Here is an 18,974-nt window from a genome sequence, read left to right as displayed (position 1 = left end):
TTTAAAGTTTCAACAATATGCCGTAATGTAATATGTTTATTTCAGTTATGAGCTCAAGGTTTCTAACAATCAGAGACTTAGGGAAAAAAAAAAAAAAACTCAAGTGTACTAAATAGAAACATGATGTGTCAATAGCTACCAGTGTTCCAGGTTTGTCCTGGTAAGTCCATAAATGAGTCATCAGTTATTAGCCTCAAAAATCTCGTTTTAAAAGCTGATCAGGAATTACTATTGTTTATATAGAGTTTATACAGAGTTAAATATACACACAAAGATACTGACATATCGTCCACATGCAAAGATTTCCTAACCACCACACGGCTTTTAGTTTTAAAGAATGTAGCTACTACTTTTAATATCACTGTATTTCTACTAAATATTTGTTGAAAGAATGAATGGATCCAAATTCTAATATTAAAAGATCTCTAGGAGGGGAGAAAAGGCGCTGTTTTCAATTCACTGACAGCAAGCAAGAAGATTTTTAAAGTAATTCAGTGTTAAGCTGTCATAGTCAAAATCTCAGAAAAAGGAAAGTTATGGTTCATAGTCACTGACTCACTTCCTTAGATGATTCAGCCTCGTGGCCTTAACACTTCACTGCCTTCCCCTCCCCCTTCTAATTTTAATTCGGAGCAAGAAGAAAATAAACCACTGATACTATAGAGCTAGTTTTCTTGAGCTGTCACATCATAACCTTTTAAAGTCTTTCTACAAGCTTTTATACACTTTTGAAATTGAAATGTTGTTAATATGATTTAATTAACAGTGCATCACACTCAGAATATGCTACACAGATTTTTCTAAAAGTTATTGAAAGAAACAGAATTGTTTCTCTACCTCTTAAAAATTAATAGTCAAATAATTTCATTAAAATGTATGTCTTTCTGCTAATCTGCACAAACCTTTGAAAATAAGTCTATACTTTATCTTGTGTTTCCATGTGACCTTTGAATATTTATACTCCTTAAACATGGAGCTCCTTAGGAATAAGTTCCTGAGTTTACCCACTACAGAAGTCCAGACTCAAAAAGAAAAATGAAGAGAATTGAACGTGAACACAGCAAAGGCACGTCTACACATGCCCATGTCTCCTGGCCAAATGCACAACAGAAACAGAATATACCTGACTCCTCCCCAAGACAAAATCTAGCCATCTATAAAGGGTTCAGAAATCATATGTACTAATGCTGCTGTTGAAAGAGAGCAACTTACAAACCATTCCTTCATCTAGGATATAGAGATGCAGCTCAAACTAATTTGATGTTAGCATGGAAACCCTGGTGGTATAGTGGTTAAGTGCTATGGCTGCTAACCAAAAGGATGGCAGTTCAAATCCACCAGGTTCTCCTTGGAAACTCTATGGGGCAGTTCATCTGTTTTATCGGGTTGCTATGAGTTGGAATCGACTCAACGGCAACGGCTTTGGTTTTGGTTTTCATTTTATCCAATAGCATAGGATAGCAGAAAGCAACCACTAAGTGGGAGAATTTATGCCTCTTCCTTTCCACCACGTGTGCTCTACCCCCACTCCAAAGCATTTCTCCTCCAGGAGGCCCCCTGGGGCTAGTGAATATATAAAAAATGTTTGAGAGTTCTTTAAAATTGCCAACTCTCTCAGTCAGTGGAAAGAAGCACCTCCCTCATACACTTCAGGTAAGTACCCACCCCTCCAAAAGGTTGCCTTGTCTACAGGGGTATACACAAGCATCTTGAAAAATTGATGATAGATGTATTGGATCACACCCACCATGTCTTACTGGATTTTATGTTTTAAAAAATAATAATCACTACAGTTTGCTTTGGAGTCAACAAGATGGGTTTGAGTCCAGGCTCTGCCACTTAATAGTTATGGCATCTTAGGGAAATCACTTAAAAAATTTGTGTTATGGTTCTTATCTATAAATGGGAGATAATACCACCAATTTTGTTGATCTGTTGTGGATTACATTTAATTTAGGTAAAGCCCATCGTACACTGCCAGGCACACAAGTATTCAATAATGTCTACTATGATTTAAGTCGGAAACCCTGGTGGCTCAGTGGTTAAGAGCTAAACCCACTAAAGCTGCTAACAAAAAGGTCAGCAGTTCAAATCCACCAGGCGCTTGTTGGAAACTCTATGGGGCAGCTCTACTCTGTCCTATAGGGTTGCTATGAGTCGGAATCGACTCAACAGCAACAGGTTCAGGTTCATGATTTAAGTCAATACTCCATTTTACCATCTGTAGATTTTTTCTTCCTTCCAAATTTCTAAATTATTATTAAAGGAAATATCCTACAAATCTGAATTGATGCTGACAGAATGTATGAAATTTTAGTGTTCAAATTGAGACAAATTTCACAATAAATTGGTAACTCTATATTTTAGTTAATTAGGGATATAAACTAATCAGCATGATGCCCAAATGTTAGAAATTCTTTTAAATTAGACTCCACAGCTATATGATTGATAAATACAAAAAGATTTTTTACTCAGAAGAACTTTGGTCACTTGTTATTGTTGTTGGGGCCATCAAGTTGGTTCCGACTCATGGCAACCTTATATATGACAGAACAAAACATTGCTCAGTCCTGCGACATCTTCAAGATTCTTGGTATGTTTATGCCCACTGTTGTGGCTGTTGCGTCAATCCATCTCATTGACATTTTTGTTGGCCCTATATTTTATCAAACATGATGTCTTTTTCTAGCAATTAGTCTTTCCTGATGACTCCCAAATTAAGACAGTCAAAGTCTCTTCATCCTCACTTCTAAGGAACATTCTGGTTGTATTCTAAGACTGATCTGTTTGTTCTTTTAGCAGTCTATGATATAGTCAATATGCTTCACCAACACCACAGTTCAAATGCATCAGTTCTTCTGTTTTCCTTTAAGCTGTATCACTAACTACTTTGATTTACTGAACAAGTCACAAGTTACAGCCACCATGGCTTACTTTATACTTCTGTGCAATGGAGACATCACTGTCTACATCTGTAATTACCGTGTGACAGGAATTACTTGGGCATGATCATTATAGACATTTTTCAACAGGACATTCTTAACTATGCATGAAAAGAAGCTTATAGGAGTTAACATTAACATTACTCAAATGGATTCTTTTTTCAATTTTCCTTTACCTCTAGGAAATTGGTGAAGGGGATATATGTACGTTCCTCATTCCCCCCTCTAGCCCAACCACCAATACCTAAAATACTTTTCTGAACAATGTTTTGAAAATTAAATGACCTTATTTTCTTAAAGTGTCTTTAAAATTTTTACACACCTTTCCCTCTGGTTATCACACCCTACAGGTTTATTATCATCCCTTGATCACCAGCTTTTTGAAACACTTCCATTAGCAGCTTCCCTACTTCCTTCTGTCTCTTTTATTGCAAATTGGCTCATGACCCCTTCATCCTAACTTATCTAAGGAAGGCTCCAATAGCCTTCTAATGTCAATTCTAAGGAATTTTTTGAGCTTCATCCTTCTTGATCTCTCTGAAGGATATGAGATCACTGACATTCTCTCCTTTAAATTTTCCCCTTTTTCTTCCGTCTTCTCTGTTGACACTGTTTTTCTACCTCCCTCTTAAACACCAGTGTCCCCTCAGTGGCGTCACTAGTGGGGGCGGAGAAGGTGCAGACTGCACCCCCCGACACTGTCAGAAGGGGTGACACCAAAATGATCCCAGCGTCCACAGCCGCAGCAGCGGGCGGGCCAGCGCAACAGAGGGATGGGCCACCAAGGCAATAGCGTCACTAGAGTTGGTATCACACATCACCCAGTGCAGAAACTCATTACCTTGTCACCCACCAGTCAGGGTGCACGTGGGCAGGTGCCTGCCATTGGGCAGAGAGGAGGGTCTCCACCTTGGCCAAAGGGACAGGGGAGAAGCTGCAGGAGCTACAGAGGGGAGCAGAGGGGGTGCCACACGCACTCAGCTCTAGGGGGAAGGCTGGGCTGCTCTGCCCGCAGGAGGGAGGCTCTCCAGGCAGCCCGCCTATTGGGCGGGGGCATGTGACACCATAAGTTACTGCACTAGGTGACACCAACCCTAGTGACACCACTGGTCCCCTCAGGGTTTTGCCCTGTGCTTTTACTCTTCTCACTCACAGGAAATGTCACTAGCATCCATGGTTTCAACCAACCATTTACAAGCTAACTCCTCAACATCTATAGCCTAGATCTCTCTGGAGCTCCTGGCTTGTCTACTGAGTATCTCCATCTAGATGTCTATGCCATAGGCACCTAAAACTTCCTGTCAAAACTGGACATATAATCTCCCTCTCCCTCTTAAACCTGCTCCTATTTTATATCTCTATAAATGAAAATATAAGTGAAAACTTCATCAGCAGTCCCTCAAGTAGATTTCTCCCCTTGCTCCATCTCATTCAGCTGGCCAAAAGTTGATTCTGACTCTTCTATAGTTTAGGGTTTCCCAAACTATAGCCCTTGAAACCCTCATTCTGCAGGACAGCAATAGCTATTTATTTTTTTAAAATAGGGTACTATGATCAAATTAGTTTGGGGGGTGCTGGATTAAAGTGGAACTTCTAATAACCTTTAATATGCAAATTTGCACTGTAAAGCCCAAAGGCAGATATAACATGAAGCATTTCCCAGTGGTGCAATGGTTAGTGCTAGGCTGCTAACCAAAATGTCGGGGGTTCAAAACCACCAGTGGCTCTGTGGCAGATGTGGTAGTCTGCTTCCATAAAGATTTACAGCCTTGGAAACCCTGTGGGTTAGTTATTACTCTTTCCTATAAGGTTGCTATGAGTTGGAATTCACTCACCGGCAGTGGGCTTTTATTTTCTGCAATCAGTGTTCTACAGAACACATTTTAAGAAACACCATTCAAACATTTCTCAAATGTGTTTTATCCTCTCCATTACCAAAGCTTATTGTCTCAACTAGGGGACTTCCCTCTCACCTAGTCTACAATAGGTTTCTCTTTACACAATAGTCAGTGATCTTCCTAAAATCAGATGCATTTTCATGCTTCAAAATCCTACAAGTTTCCCCAGTGCTCAAATTATAAAATTCAAAATTCCTTATAAAAACCAAAGGTGCTTTATGATCATGAAATGACCCTGACCGTCTTTCCTTCTTCATCTTGCACCAGTCAGTCCACCCTATAAAAAACCAAAAACCCATTGCCTGACCCTATAGGACAGAATACAGCTGTCCCATAGGGTTTCCAAGGCTATAAATCTTTTACAGAAGCAGACACCACATCTTTCACCTGTGGAGTGGCTGATTGGTTCAAACCTCCAACCTTTCGGTTAGCAGCATTTAACCACTGCGCTGCCAGGGCTCCAGTCTACCCAATGCTGCAGGCAGAAAAAGCAGTCAATTTCTGATTATGCTACACTCACACCTTCTAGCTTTTAGGCATAAATGATCCTCTGTCTAAAATGTCATCCTTCTCATTTATCTGAATAACCTCTACTTATCCTTTAAAGTTCATCTCAGGTGGTCCTTTCTTCTGAAACTTTCCATTCTTCTGATTACCTTCCATTCCCCAGGCAGAGAGGAAGGTGTGTCAATGGGATGCACCCAAAACACTATTATAGTTCTTTGTAATGATCTGTGTACACATCTCTATTTTTCAACTTGACTGTGAACTTCTTGATTAAGGACATTTATTTATTCCTGCTTATATAGCCTAATACAGAGCTTGGAAACTAGAAGGCTTTTAGTAAATGCTTGGTCAATAAATGAAGTAATATATACATTGTCTTTTAACTATTTCAATATTTTTTCTTTCAGAAAACTCATTTAAATGTATGAAGTAAGTGTTTTATCCCTGAGACTTAGTTTGGGGCCTAGACAGGGGTCAACAAACTTTTTCTGTAAAAGGCCAGATATTAAGTGTTTTTTGGCTTTGTGACATATCCTCTGTCATAACTCTTATGTTGTTGCACAAAGCAGCCATAGACAATACACAAATGACCATGGTTGTGTTACAATAAAACTTTATTTACAAAGCAGGCAGTGGGCTGAATTTGGCCCACAGGCCATAGTTTGCCAACTCCTGGCCTGGAAAATTCATCCTACCTAAATTATTCCAACTGACACCCTCTAGTACAGTTACTAAAATTGTAGGCATGTTATTAAGAAAAAATACTCACCCTCTAAGATTCAACTGTCCAACAAGATAATCACTAGTCATAAGTGGCTACCGAGCACTGGAATGTGGCTAGTCCAATTTGAAATGTGTTTTTAAGTGTAAAATATTCACTTGAATTTCAAAGATTTTGTACAAAATAATATAAAAGATATCATTAATAATTATTTTACATGGGTGACATGTTGAAATGGTATCATTTTTGATACATTGAGTTAAATAAAACATTATCAAAATTAATTTCACCTGTTGCTTTTTAGTTTTTTAATGTAGCTACCAGGAAGTTTTTAATTACATGTGTGGCTTGCATTGTATTTCTATTGGACAGCATTGCCATTACACAGTATAGCTACAAAAGAGAGAGTATACCTAACAGACTCTACCTCTTTTCAGGACTGCAAATGAGATACTTCATCCAAATATCAAAGTCTCTCCTTTCAAATCTGCTGTACTTCCTGATTTCTTTCCATCAATGGTGCTATCATCATCCTTTTACATAAATATTAAGGATCAAAATCTTTAACTCTTGGAGAAATAAGAGCCATCACACGAATAGACAAGCACACCCATGTTCATCGCAGCACTAGTCACAACAGCAAAAAGATGGAAACAACCTAAGTGCCCATCAAGAGATGAACGGATAAACAAATTTTGGTACATGCACACAATGGAATACTACGCAACAATAAAGAACAATGACGAATCCTTGAAACATCTCACAACATGGATGAATCAGGAGGGCATTATGCTGAGTGAAATAACCGAATCACAAAGAACAAATATTGTATGAGACCAATATTATAAGAACTCAAGAAAAGCTTTACAAACAGAAAGAAAGAAAAAAAAAAAACCTCTTTGATGGTTACAAGGGTGGTGGGGGAGAAGGAGGAGAAATCACTAACTAGATAGTAGACAAGTGTCAACTTTGGTGAAGGGATAGACAACACACAACATAGGGAAAGTCAGCAGCACAACTTGACTGAGGCAAAGGCATAGAAGTTTCCTGGACACATTCAAATACCTTGGGGGACCAAGTTGCTGAGGCTGAGGGCTGGGGACCATGGCCTCAGGGGATATCTACATCAACTGGCACAACACAGTTCATAAAGAAAACGTTCTACATCCTACTTTGGTGAGTAGCGTCTGGGGTCTTAAAAGCTGGTGAGTGGCCATCTAAGGTACATCTATTGGTCCCATCCCATCCAAAGCAAAGGAGAATGCAGGAAACCAAAGACACAAGGAAAATACTAACCCAGAGACTAAACAATCACATGAATCAAAGCCTCCACCAGCCTGAGCCCAGAAGAACTAGATGGTGCCAGGTTACCACCCCAAACCACTCTAACAAGGATCACGACAGAGTCCCAGATAGAGTGGGAAAAATATGTAGAACAAAATTCAAATTCACGATAAAAGACCGGGAACTATGGTTTGACAGAGATGGCAGGAACACCCTACTAACTCAGAACTAAAGCCATTCCTGAAGCCCACTTCTCAGACAAAGATTAGACAGGCCTATAAAACAATAACACACGTGAGGAACCTGCTTCTTAGTTCAATAAAAAATGAGACCAAATGGGCAACTCCCTCCCCAAAACAAGACGAGAAGGCGTGAAGGGGCAGGAAAATGGGACAAATGGAAACAGGCAACCCAGGGTGGAAAGGGGGAAGAGTGCTGTCACATTGTCAGGGTTGCAACCACTATCATAAAACAATATGTATATAAATTTTTGAATGAGACTTGAGCTGTAAACTTTCACCTAAAGCATAATTAAAAAAAAAAAAGGAAAAAAAAAACTTCCCTGTTGGATTCTATAGAAGAATCCTGATCAAAAGCGAGAAAGTGCAAAACAGATTTTCAAATTCTCACGGAACCCAGGCTTTCTAGAGCCATGGAGGCTGGATGAACTCCTGAAACTATTGCCCTGAGATAATCTTTAAACCTTAAACAAAAATATCCCCTGAAATCTTAAAACCAAATAGTTTAGCTTAACTATTAAAAAATGTCTGCTATTTCAAGATCTATATGGAATCAAATTGACACCAGCAACTTGAAAGATTTAGATAGGAATATTAGGGGGCAGTGAGTTTGTGTTAATGGGAGAGGAACAACTCAGAAAAGTAGAGTGAGAATGGTTGCACAACTCGAAGAATGTAATCAATGTCACTGAACTGTACATGCAGAAACTATTGAATTGGTATGTTTTTCCATGTATATTAAATTTAATTAAAAAAAAAAAACTTTAACTCTTTCTTCCTCCATAAGTAACCTATTCGATCAATTTCTTTTGTTATCCCACATGTTTCTCATTTTCTCTACTCCATTCTTGGTCCTTATTTTCTCACCTGGTAAACAAAACCTCTTGAAAGGACTTCTTTCTCCAAACTTTTTCCATTACACTGATACATGATTCCATACAAAGCTACTAGATTAATATTTAAACATAAAAATTCAGTGGCTCCTATTACACACAACAGAGCCTGGTGGCTCCGTGGTTAAGAGCTTGGCTGCTAAGCAAAATGTTAGCAGTTTGGATCCACCAACTGCTCCTTGGAAACCCTATGGGGCAGTTCTACTCTGTCCTTTAGGGTCACTATGAGTCAGAATCAACTCAATGGCAATGGGTTTGTTTTTTTGGCTTCACTGCACACAAAGCAATATCCAAACTACTTGGTCTATTTCTTGGGGCCCTCAAAACAAAAAAAATCTAATTTTTGACTATTTTGAACCGTATCTCCCCTCCTTCCACTCAAGTCAGACATGGGGTTTCAGATAATACACAGGATGCCCAATTAAATTTGAATTTCAGTTAAATGACAAATAACTTTTTAGAAGTATGTCTCAAATATTGTTTGTAACATATTTATTTATACAGAATAATTATTTATTATTCATCTGAAAATTAAATTTAACTGGGCACCCTGTATTTTTATTTGCTAAATTTGGCAACTCTAGTCAGATTAGTCTATTCTGTCTCCCAAATACTCTATGTATGTTACTACCCATCAACTTTTGCTCATGAATTTTAAATGAGATAACACATGGAACATACTCAGAACAATGCTGAGCCTGCAATAATAATAAATAATTATTCTGATCTTGTAGGTCTAGCTAAATCCCCACTGGCCTTCTTTAGCCCACTCCAGCCCACAATATAATCTCTCTCCCTTCTATCTCGTATTTAATACAGGACTAATTGCCTACTTTGACCATTTCACATTTTATGTCTTACCAGCTTGGCTACTGCCCAAGAATTTGGCAGTTCAAATCCAGTAGCCACTCCTTGGAAACTCCACAGGGCAGTTCTACTCTGTCCTATAGGGTCATTACGAATCAGAATTGACTTGACAGCAACAAGTTTTAACCTTAAATTTCTACCTCATATAAGTTATTGACAAATAAAATAGAATTTTTAAATAAAGCATTTTAGATTTTACAAAAATTATCAACTTTTACTCTTATATCTCAGCTTAAAATCCAATGTGCATGCAACTTTTACTCCTAAATTCTAGCTTAAACCCCAATGTGCATGATTAAAGTACTCTAGCTGACCCACATATACACATGGGGATATAGTGTTCTTTTCAAGTAGACCTCACTTACAAAAAGTGAACTGTAATGGCATCTACAAAGCAAGAGATTCCTTTATTCATTTGAATGATACCTGAAGTGGTTGTAGTTACAAATTTATCAGATCTCTGCACAGTATCTTGCAATTAACCTGCTGCTTTATAACAAAAAATTGTGTGAGAGACAGTGTGTGTGTGTGTGTGTGTATACATGTGTGCAAGCATGCACACGTGTGTACCAGCAAAATGGAGGTATACATTGTAGGTGTCTCATTGTGTTATACAGTAGCATATTATTTCATTACAATTCCTTTAAAAACTACTTTGTCATGGTCTAGTTGGCTCATGACCTTTGGAACACACAAGTTAGTAAGCCATTGGGTTGGATTTCACTTTTATCCTCCCATTAATCAGTCCAATGAAGGACTGCTCATAAAAACTACACACTTAATTTTATAATTGAGGTTCAATACACATAAAATTTCATTCAGTTCCATTTTTCTAAAACTTGTTTCTTAAAAGTGACATATACAAAAGTAAGCATGCAAATAATCAGCTCAGTAAAAACTAACTTTTCCTGTTTTTCATGATGATCTGTAAAATTCACAATCTTACCAAGTAATCACATTCAATTATTAATGGAAAAAAAAAAAAAAAAAGTCTCACAGAGCCTAAAATCATGTTCCCCATTATACAGGACACTCCAACAGGGACACAAATTTTACAGAGACTCAAAAATCTGTTCATGATCAAAGAAAATTACGAGAGATTACTCAAGGCAAGCCACTTGTAAGAAAACATACACATACAAAAAACAATTACAGTATTAATTGCTGGTTCACCTCAGTCACAATCATAGTTTGGCACATAGTCCAAATCTTGGCTCTGCTACTTATTATTAACATGTACCTCTCTGTTTTCTCATCTATAAAATGGGAGCCCTTTCTCCCAAGGTGGTTGTGAAGATTAAAAGAATTAACACACATGAAATGCTTAGAACAATGCCTGGAACATGGCAAACATTCGGTAAATGTTCTCATTCTTAAATTGTTTACCAGTTTAATCTCTTCAGGCCTGGCTACAACCTAGGACTTATTCACACAACTAACTTTTAGAAAGAAAAAGATAATTGAAAGAATGCACTTTGGTTTGCCATATTAGAATAAGCCTCCAAGATCTAATCTTTGCTTCTTTAACTCCCTCAATAAATTTGTCTCTTTCCTTTTCATCTGCTACACCCTTCTCAGGCCAGACTACTCAGTTTTAATGGCAATCAGCCATAAATAGCCAGTTTCATGGGTCTTTCTATGAACTACAAGTGCTTTCACCTTTTTTAGAGCTTATTTATAAATGTCTTCCATAATACTCATTTCTATAACTCTTGCTAAATGGTTTAGTTTCTCTTTTTAAATAGTTTTAGGTTCCCACACAGTACTTTATAGGTATGTTCCAAGCATTATAGAGCAACTCTCCAAGCAAGAAATATTTCATGTGTGAAGTAAAGTTTTCTCGTAGTTTATAATGGTTAAAGGAGTAATGCCATTATCATGCAACATATTAGTTTCCAAGTCAATAAAACACTTCCTTTTTAAAAGTTTCATAATATAAAATACTGGATTCAGGACTCGATTACAGTTAACACCAAATGAATAAAAACCACAGTTCAGTGATGTTATCTGAACCTATTCCAAACTTATCTGGGTTTTATCTGGAAGAAAGGGCTCTTTAACAGAGAAGCGCATTTACCTTAAATCCAAAGATCAGTAAAACTACCATTAAAAAAGGGAAACACTTAAAATGAAATTATTCACAAAATTTTAAAGACTGTTAAAATTGATATTGGTACTGAGAAACTCCTGATTTCACACATTTAAAATTACTCGGGGAGAAAAAAAATCCAGGCTAGGCTATTCTATATTTGAAATCAGTAACAGGTCTCAGGGCTTACTAAATGTGCAAATTCCATTAATTACATATGCCACTGTTTTCTAAAATTTTGATTAGAACTTATTCATTTAACAATGGTCTTTCACTTTAAATTGTTGGATTTCCTTAAAATCTTGGTAAGGTCTTAAAAACTGGTCTTTAGACCCAGGGTCCACAAATATTTTCTATAAAAGGCCAGATAATATTTTAGGGTTTTCACACATACCTTCTGTCACATATTCATTTTAGTTTTTTCCTTACAATTCTTTGAAAAATAGGCCACATCCAGATATACCCTTGGCCATAGTTTTTCCACCTATGATATACACATATCTTTTATGTTACGTCAATTCCAGGGTGATATTTTCTTCCTTCAAATATTTGCTCAAGTGTCACCTTTTAATGAGGCTTTCTCTGAACATGTTCCTACCTAGTCCCCTATATATAACATACCATATAACATATAGTCCTAGTCCCTAACACCCTATAAATTTACTTATCATCTGATCCTCATAAGGCCACCAACCCCCAACAAATACAAGTTCCATGAAGTTCGATGTTTTGTCCGTTTTTTTGTTGTTGTTGTTGATGTATCTCCTGCACCTAGTGCTGCCACAGGCGTATTATTAGTAGGCTTTCAGTAAATATGTTTAATAAATATACCCTCATGCTTATAAAACAAGCACTAAAAAAAACCCCAAACCTGTTGCCATTGATTCCGACTCAAAAACAGGCACTATGAGGGAAACATATATCCTATATGAGATACATTAAAAAGGGCAAAAATGTCCAAGGACAAGATGGCAAACAGAACACATTGATTTTAAAATTCTTTCTAGTCATAAAATATTAGAAATAAAGGCAAAAAAAGGTTAAATTTCCAAGCATTTTCTTACTGTACCAAAGATTAGTTCTAATAGTTTTTAATTACCTTGAAAGTAAGTTTGCCATTACTTTAGCTTCCTAAGTAACAAATTTCAGTTGTTATTCCTAACCTTCTGCAGACCTGTTCTGTCTTCTTTGATCTCATCTGTATGTTCCCTGCCCATTCAACTCACTGATCTAGTCTAGCAGCTTTTTCAAGTTTCTCGCAAAGAAGTTACTTTGCCTCTTCTACGGCTCCGTCTCCCAACACTTCATTTATAAACTTCTAATACAGTAATCTTTCCAATTTTGTCTTCTACTATTCAATATAAACAAATAAGCTAACTCTATTGAATATTAAATTTATACTTAATGTTATATTGCAAATACATTATGCTCAGTGATCAGTCAGACTTGAAGTTATTTTTAATTGCTATACGTGGTTTTACAAATGCCAATTTCTACCTATAAGAAAAGACAGAAGACTGGATTTATTGTAACCCTGACATACACTTGGTAAGGTACTGAGAAAATAACTCTGGGGAGTTTTTAAACTCCTTCACCATTCAGATTATGGCTACTGTATTTCTAAACTTATATTAAACCATGAAAAGCCATCAAAGAGTAAAATATTTTCTATTGCTAATGCTGATAATAGTTGACATTCATTAATAAATCACAGTACTAAATATATTAATAAATACTAATGTGGGAATTATAGATCACATTAAAGCAGTCTAAAATCAAACTACAAAAATTACTGATGCAGGAAGGAAAGCTTACCAGAGGAAATGTTTTTAAAAAGAACCGTTTTATCTAACAAGTTATTCTTTGTTTACTATTTCACTTTCTAAATGGCTACAATTCTGCCAATTTTATCAGATAAGCAGCTTGGACCTTTAAAAAAAGGTCTAACTTTAAAATCCAGAAATATATTGTCAAGGGTTAAGACAACTCCTTAAACCAATTCTTTAGACACAACTCTGTATTCCTAAAAACGACAAGGTTGTAATTTTGAAACAAACGGTAGCATAAAAGACTGCTATAGAACGTTAATTTTTAAAAATCATCTTCAACTGTTTTGGTGTCCTACATCATCAGGAAAATCAGATTAAACCTGGTGGAACTAAGAGGGCAAGACTCCTTATACAGCCAGTATTCACAAGAACCAAATTGATCCCCCTTTTTGTTCTCATAAAAGCCAGGAGACTCCCAAATTAAATCACTTTATGCCATATTTCCATGGAAAAATAACATAGCCCAACATACCACACACCCCACTTATCTAGTTCAAACGAGTAACATAACGTGAGAAACTGCACTGTGTAATTCCTTTATTTTCTGCATATCAGTGCTTTACCAACACTACAACCATAAAGAACACAATTCCAAGAACCGTACTTTTTAGTTTGGGGAGATCACAGTCTACAGACTCATTTACTTAGACAAGATTAACCTCATTCAAAACTTACTGCAGTTTATAAATTCACATAAATACAGAAGTTGATGCAATTAAACAAAAACTTCAAGATCTTTTTTTTTGTTCCTTATATTCTTAAGACTATAGCTTCTGCAGCGTAAAATTACCTCCGCCATGATCACCAATAGTTATGGTTCGATTTACCTACATCAATTATAAATCTCTTTATCCTTAAAATGTGAGAATTACAATTTCTTACCAAAGGATCTAGGGTTTTCCAATTTTCAAGTATTTGCTTCTCCCTCCCCCCGCTTCAGTCAGACATTTCAAATAAACCAAAAATAACCACATCTCACCTGCAACATTCAAAACTCATCATTTGATGTATAAAATTTTAACTGTCCCCACTTATTTTAAGACACACACACAAAAAATGGCTGCCTACCAATCTGTCACAAGTTAGAAATACTACATTTAAAAATTAACATGAGGGTTTCAAGTTTCCTCCAGTTTAGGCATTTATACCTTTGTGCTTGTCTTGTTTCAGGATGTTCCTACAGCATTGATATTTGTATAGTCCATGTTCATAGACCTTAAAATGTAATCATTTAAAACATTAAGAATTAAATTTATGATGGAGCTTTGGGAATTTTAAAGGCAACCAAAATATTCTTAGATGCATCTGTCAGCCTAATTTCTACATACTTCCACTAAAGTGAAATTGAACACTTTATACTTTAGTTGCACATTAAATTCAAAAATCCCTTTGCACCATTAGGAGGCTATAATATAGCACCTCTTCCCATCTGCTTTAAGGAAAACGTTTGTCAAGAGTTTTACTGTGAATAGTTCATCTTTTGTAACTTTATGTTTCTCATACATCTTTGGTAAAAGCTCCATTATACAATATGGCCAAAGCGTGAAGGACCAATACCGTCCAACTATACCATGATAACCCACTCAATTTTAGTCTGCAGATACCCTCATTAACAAAACCTTTTCCTGTATACTGCCTTTTCAGTCTTCATTTCTGAAGTTCCCTAAGTTTAATTCCTCGAGGATCTCTAAAATTAATCCTTAAGGCTATATAAGAACCAAATGCTGCTTCACAATTCTCTATCATGCATTATTAACATCTGGTTCAAACTATTATCATAGTGGTCTCAACAACCTAGTTACTGGTCCTAACCAGTTAAGCAAGTAATCTTGTTAGGATCTGAATATCACCAGTGAGCACACTGCTTACCCTTCAAAAGTAAGTTTACATTCATTGTCATCTGTAGGTTCTTTCTCTTCATCCTACTTTCCCTTTGTCATTCCTTAAGTCTACACATCATTTCCTTCCTTAAAGGAGATGATATATTACTGAACCAACAAGATATGTGACTTACTACTTGCATGAGTTAATTTTACAATTTAACAAAATTATCTTTTTATAAAACATGTTTTCCAGTGTTCTAATTCATGAAGATGTTGATCACTCTTGTGTAAAAAAATGATTTATATGTTCAGCTTAATCAGTTGCTGTAATGTGAAAACAGGAAATGTGTTTTTTTTAAGTAAAATGTGCATATAATTTGAATTGTTAAATGCTTTATTAACGAACAAAGTATTTTAAATCTACTAGTCTTAGCTGTTCAAAACAAGAAAAAAGTATATTTTCCAGATCTGCCAAAAAGTCACTTAAAGTATCTACAAATACTTCATCTGTGTGTGGCATACACCATTATTGCTCCAATTTCTGGAAAGTCCAAAGTTAAAAAAGGGAAAACACAGCAAAGTTGCTAGCTTTGCAGTGAAAAGATCTGTGTCCGTGACAGGTTACACTTTCAAAGTCTAATGCAGCATAGTTAGCTGTTATGGGGAACTTGGGTTTTATCCCTACTCATGCATGATGTATGTTTCAGAACTTTATAGCTGACATTTCAAAGAACTTCTTACATTACCTGTTTAACATACTGATGTGCAACTGGAACATATTACAACGATATTACTCATTATTTGCCACTGTGGGCTAGATTTACTATACTGGTCTTAGATATAAAAGGTCACATTCGAAATTACCAAGTTAAAATCAGAACTCATAAGGGAGGGAAAAAGGCCTTAAATATAAAAGACAAACGGCAGTTTGATTAAGCAATAATTTTCAGTTTACTAGATGAAACAGACTTGCAACAGAGTCTGCATGAATGCAAAATAAGCCATCTACAGCAAGTGATAAGGAAACTGAACAAAAAGAAAAAAAGCATACATTGGAAAAAAAGATTCTCTCGAAATAAAAAAATCAAACCATTATTATAAAGGGCTTTACCAAGAATTGCTATATTTCCCCCACCCCATTTACTGGAAGTCAACAAGAGCATCTAGCACTTTTTGTGTTCATGTCAAATGACAGATCAGAGCATCCTAAGGCAAAGCAAAAGGAAAAAAAACAAAAAGAAAACCCTTACGCCACCCCCAACCATAGAACAGTAACTCCAGAGTTCAAATTCAAAAGAAGAGAAAGTGGCAACTGAAAGAGGTGATGGTGGCGATAATCCTATGAATGGGTTTTTGATATCTCTCCTTCCGGGGGAATGGGTGGAGAACACTCATTAGGATTTGTAGTTAGAGGTTAACCATGTGAGCCCCTCATAGAGTCCATCCCCTGAGGTGGCACAGGAGGGCTGCACATACCAGTTCCTGTCCCGAATCCGGGTCAGGCCCAGTTTCTCCTGGATCTCATGGGGTTTCATGGCATCGGGCAGGTCCTGCTTGTTGGCGAAGATGAGGATTATGGCGTCCCTCATCTCCCGGTCATTGATAATGCGGTGGAGCTCCTGGCGGGCCTCATCGATGCGGTCGCGGTCGGCGCAGTCTACTACGAAGATCAGACCTTGGGTCCCGGTGTAGTAATGCCGCCAGAGCGGCCGGATCTTGTCCTGGCCGCCCACATCCCATACGTTGAACTTGACGTTTTTGTAAGTCACCGTCTCCACGTTGAAACCCACGGTGGGGATGGTGGTCACCGACTGGCCCAGCTTCAACTTGTACAGGATCGTGGTCTTGCCAGCCGCGTCCAGCCCGAGCATGAGGATCCGCATTTCCTTGTTCCCGAAGATTTTGGATAGCACCTTCCCCATCGCGTCGGAAGAGCCGGGGCCGGGGGCATTCAGGTGTCCCGGGTCCCCTCAGCCAACAACGCCGCCGCCGCCGCCGCGAAAACGAAACGAAGCCTCCCCGCCGCGAGGGCGCCCGTGCGGCCTTCGCTGGGAGTTGCCGCCTAAGGGCAGAGGCCCAGGCCCGCTGCTCACTCGGGCATCCCCAACCGAACACCCTGACTCCTCCTGTCGCCGCCGCTGCCGGGGCCCTGAGTCTGCGCCGGGAGAGCCGCCGCCCTGCTGAGGCGCGGCCCGGCCCGGAACTGCCCTTCCCCCCGCAGGCGCCGCACCAGCGCCGCCGCGGTTCCCGCTCCTCCGCCTTCTCCTCACCCAGCCACGGGAGACTGAGGCTCTCCGGCCGCCCGAGGTCCGTAAGCACCGAGTTCCCCACCGACCCAGGCCACCCGAGAGGCAGTGCGGCTCCGGCGCCTCGTCAGGTCATTGATCCTCGCGGGAACTCGGTTCGCTGCCTGCAGAAACACAGAGAGGAAGAGTGAAGTTACTGCCCGGGCTCCGAAAGGAAGCGGAGTCCGAGAGGCCCGCCTTTCCAGCTCAACCCGGGGGGTTACCTCCAGCCGCCGCCCCGAGCGCGGGCTCGCTCCGGCCTCTACCTCCTCCTCCCAGCTCTGCCGCCGCCACCGCCGGAAAAGGCGCCGAGGAAACCGCCTCACTTCCCCTCCCAACTACGCAGGCGCAGCAGAGGCCGACCGTTCGGACAAGAGCGACCTCTGTAAGAAGAGCGGCCCGCGCGCCTAGCGTCATGGGCGCCACTCGCTGGAGGAGGCGGGGCTACGGTAGCTCGGAGGCCTTGCGGGTGCGGCCCGCCAGAAGGCCCGCGAACCTTGGGTTCTGATCCGCGTCCCCCTGTCACTAGTCTAACTTCTCCTCGTCTCTCCGCTTTTCTCTCCCGCGCTCTGTCCTCCTCACTTCTACCCAAACCAGGGGAGTAAATCCACCTGGACTCCACATAGTGGGGCTCGCGGGGAAACGCTCCCACGACAGAACACCTCCCCCACGCCGCTTCCAGGCCTTTTAGACCTCGGTGCCCGCCAGATGCTCTCCAAGTTCCCTTCATCCCGCCCCAGACTCCGCGCACCCTCCGTCTCCCTGGGAAGCCCTATCCGCTGTTTTTACTTCCTTCCGGGCCTCTCCTTTATCTCTTGTGTTCTGTGTGTTTTCTGAAAGACACGTGGGAGGTCAGTGTTTCATGCAGAAATCTGTCAGTGCTGCACTTTTACCGGGCTACGTTTGCTCTGAAACCATTCTTTTGACTGGTTGAAACTTCTCTCTTACAGATCTCGTCAGGACCAGCCCACGTTTCTTAAAAATTACAGCATTTTGAATTCCCGTACCTTGCCGCGCTTTCAACTTTTTTAGGATGCTGAAAGTTTTTGTATTTAAATGTCTCCTTTATGTGATCAGTAGTGGTTTCTAAGTAAATACTCCCAATCAAGGGGAAAAACGAGTCCTGGTGGCGCAGTGGTTAAGAGCTTGGTAACCAGAAAGTCGGCGGTTGAATCTACCAGCAGTTCCTTGGCAGCCCAATGGGGCAGCTCTGTCTACTCTGTCCTGTAGGGTCGCTCTGAGTAGGAATCAGTGGATCAGTTTGCTTGTTTTAAAGGGAAAAAACCCGGAATATAGTTTTGTTTTTTTAATAAACATGCTGTAATGTAGCATGTGCTAACATTTCAAAATTTAAGAAAATTAATGATGGTAGATAGGTTAAAAACCTTATAAACTTAAGTATGAAATGAGTTTATTAATGTTATTAATATTCTAACAGTGATCTAATTTTCTTAATATTTGTCTTAAGAGGCACTGTAATAAAACGAAGAAGGATGTGGAATCAGAGGATCGGAGTTTGAATGTCACCCCTCCATTTCATAACTATGAATCCTTAAGTCTCAGCTTTTATGAACTGCTGTTTGTTTTCCTGTAAAGT

General features: G+C 39.1%; 1 protein-coding gene across 1 annotated transcript; it reads right to left on the bottom strand.

The window, feature by feature from the left end:
* Positions 1–13,890: 13,890 nt before the first annotated feature.
* On the bottom strand, positions 13,891–17,732 carry ARF6 (ADP ribosylation factor 6). Its single transcript, XM_010588618.3, has 2 exons — positions 17,602–17,732; positions 13,891–17,502 (listed from the first exon to the last, which is right to left on the bottom strand). The coding sequence occupies exon 2, from the start codon at positions 17,012–17,014 to the stop codon at positions 16,487–16,489; it is 528 nt and encodes a 175-aa protein (XP_010586920.1). The 5' UTR covers positions 17,015–17,502; positions 17,602–17,732; the 3' UTR covers positions 13,891–16,486.
* Between the last annotated feature and the right edge of the window lie 1,242 nt (positions 17,733–18,974).

Source organism: Loxodonta africana, chromosome 10 (assembly GCF_030014295.1).
Source record: "Loxodonta africana isolate mLoxAfr1 chromosome 10, mLoxAfr1.hap2, whole genome shotgun sequence".
Classification (NCBI taxonomy): domain Eukaryota; kingdom Metazoa; phylum Chordata; class Mammalia; order Proboscidea; family Elephantidae; genus Loxodonta; species Loxodonta africana.
The sequence above is the reverse complement of the archived record's forward strand: the minus strand, read 5'-3'. Positions and strand labels throughout refer to the sequence as shown.

What these genes read in the sequence shown, in the direction of transcription:
- ARF6 (XM_010588618.3), bottom strand. Translation starts at nt 17,014, where the DNA reads ATGGGGAAGGTGCTATCCAAAATCTTCGGGAACAAGGAAATGCGGATC.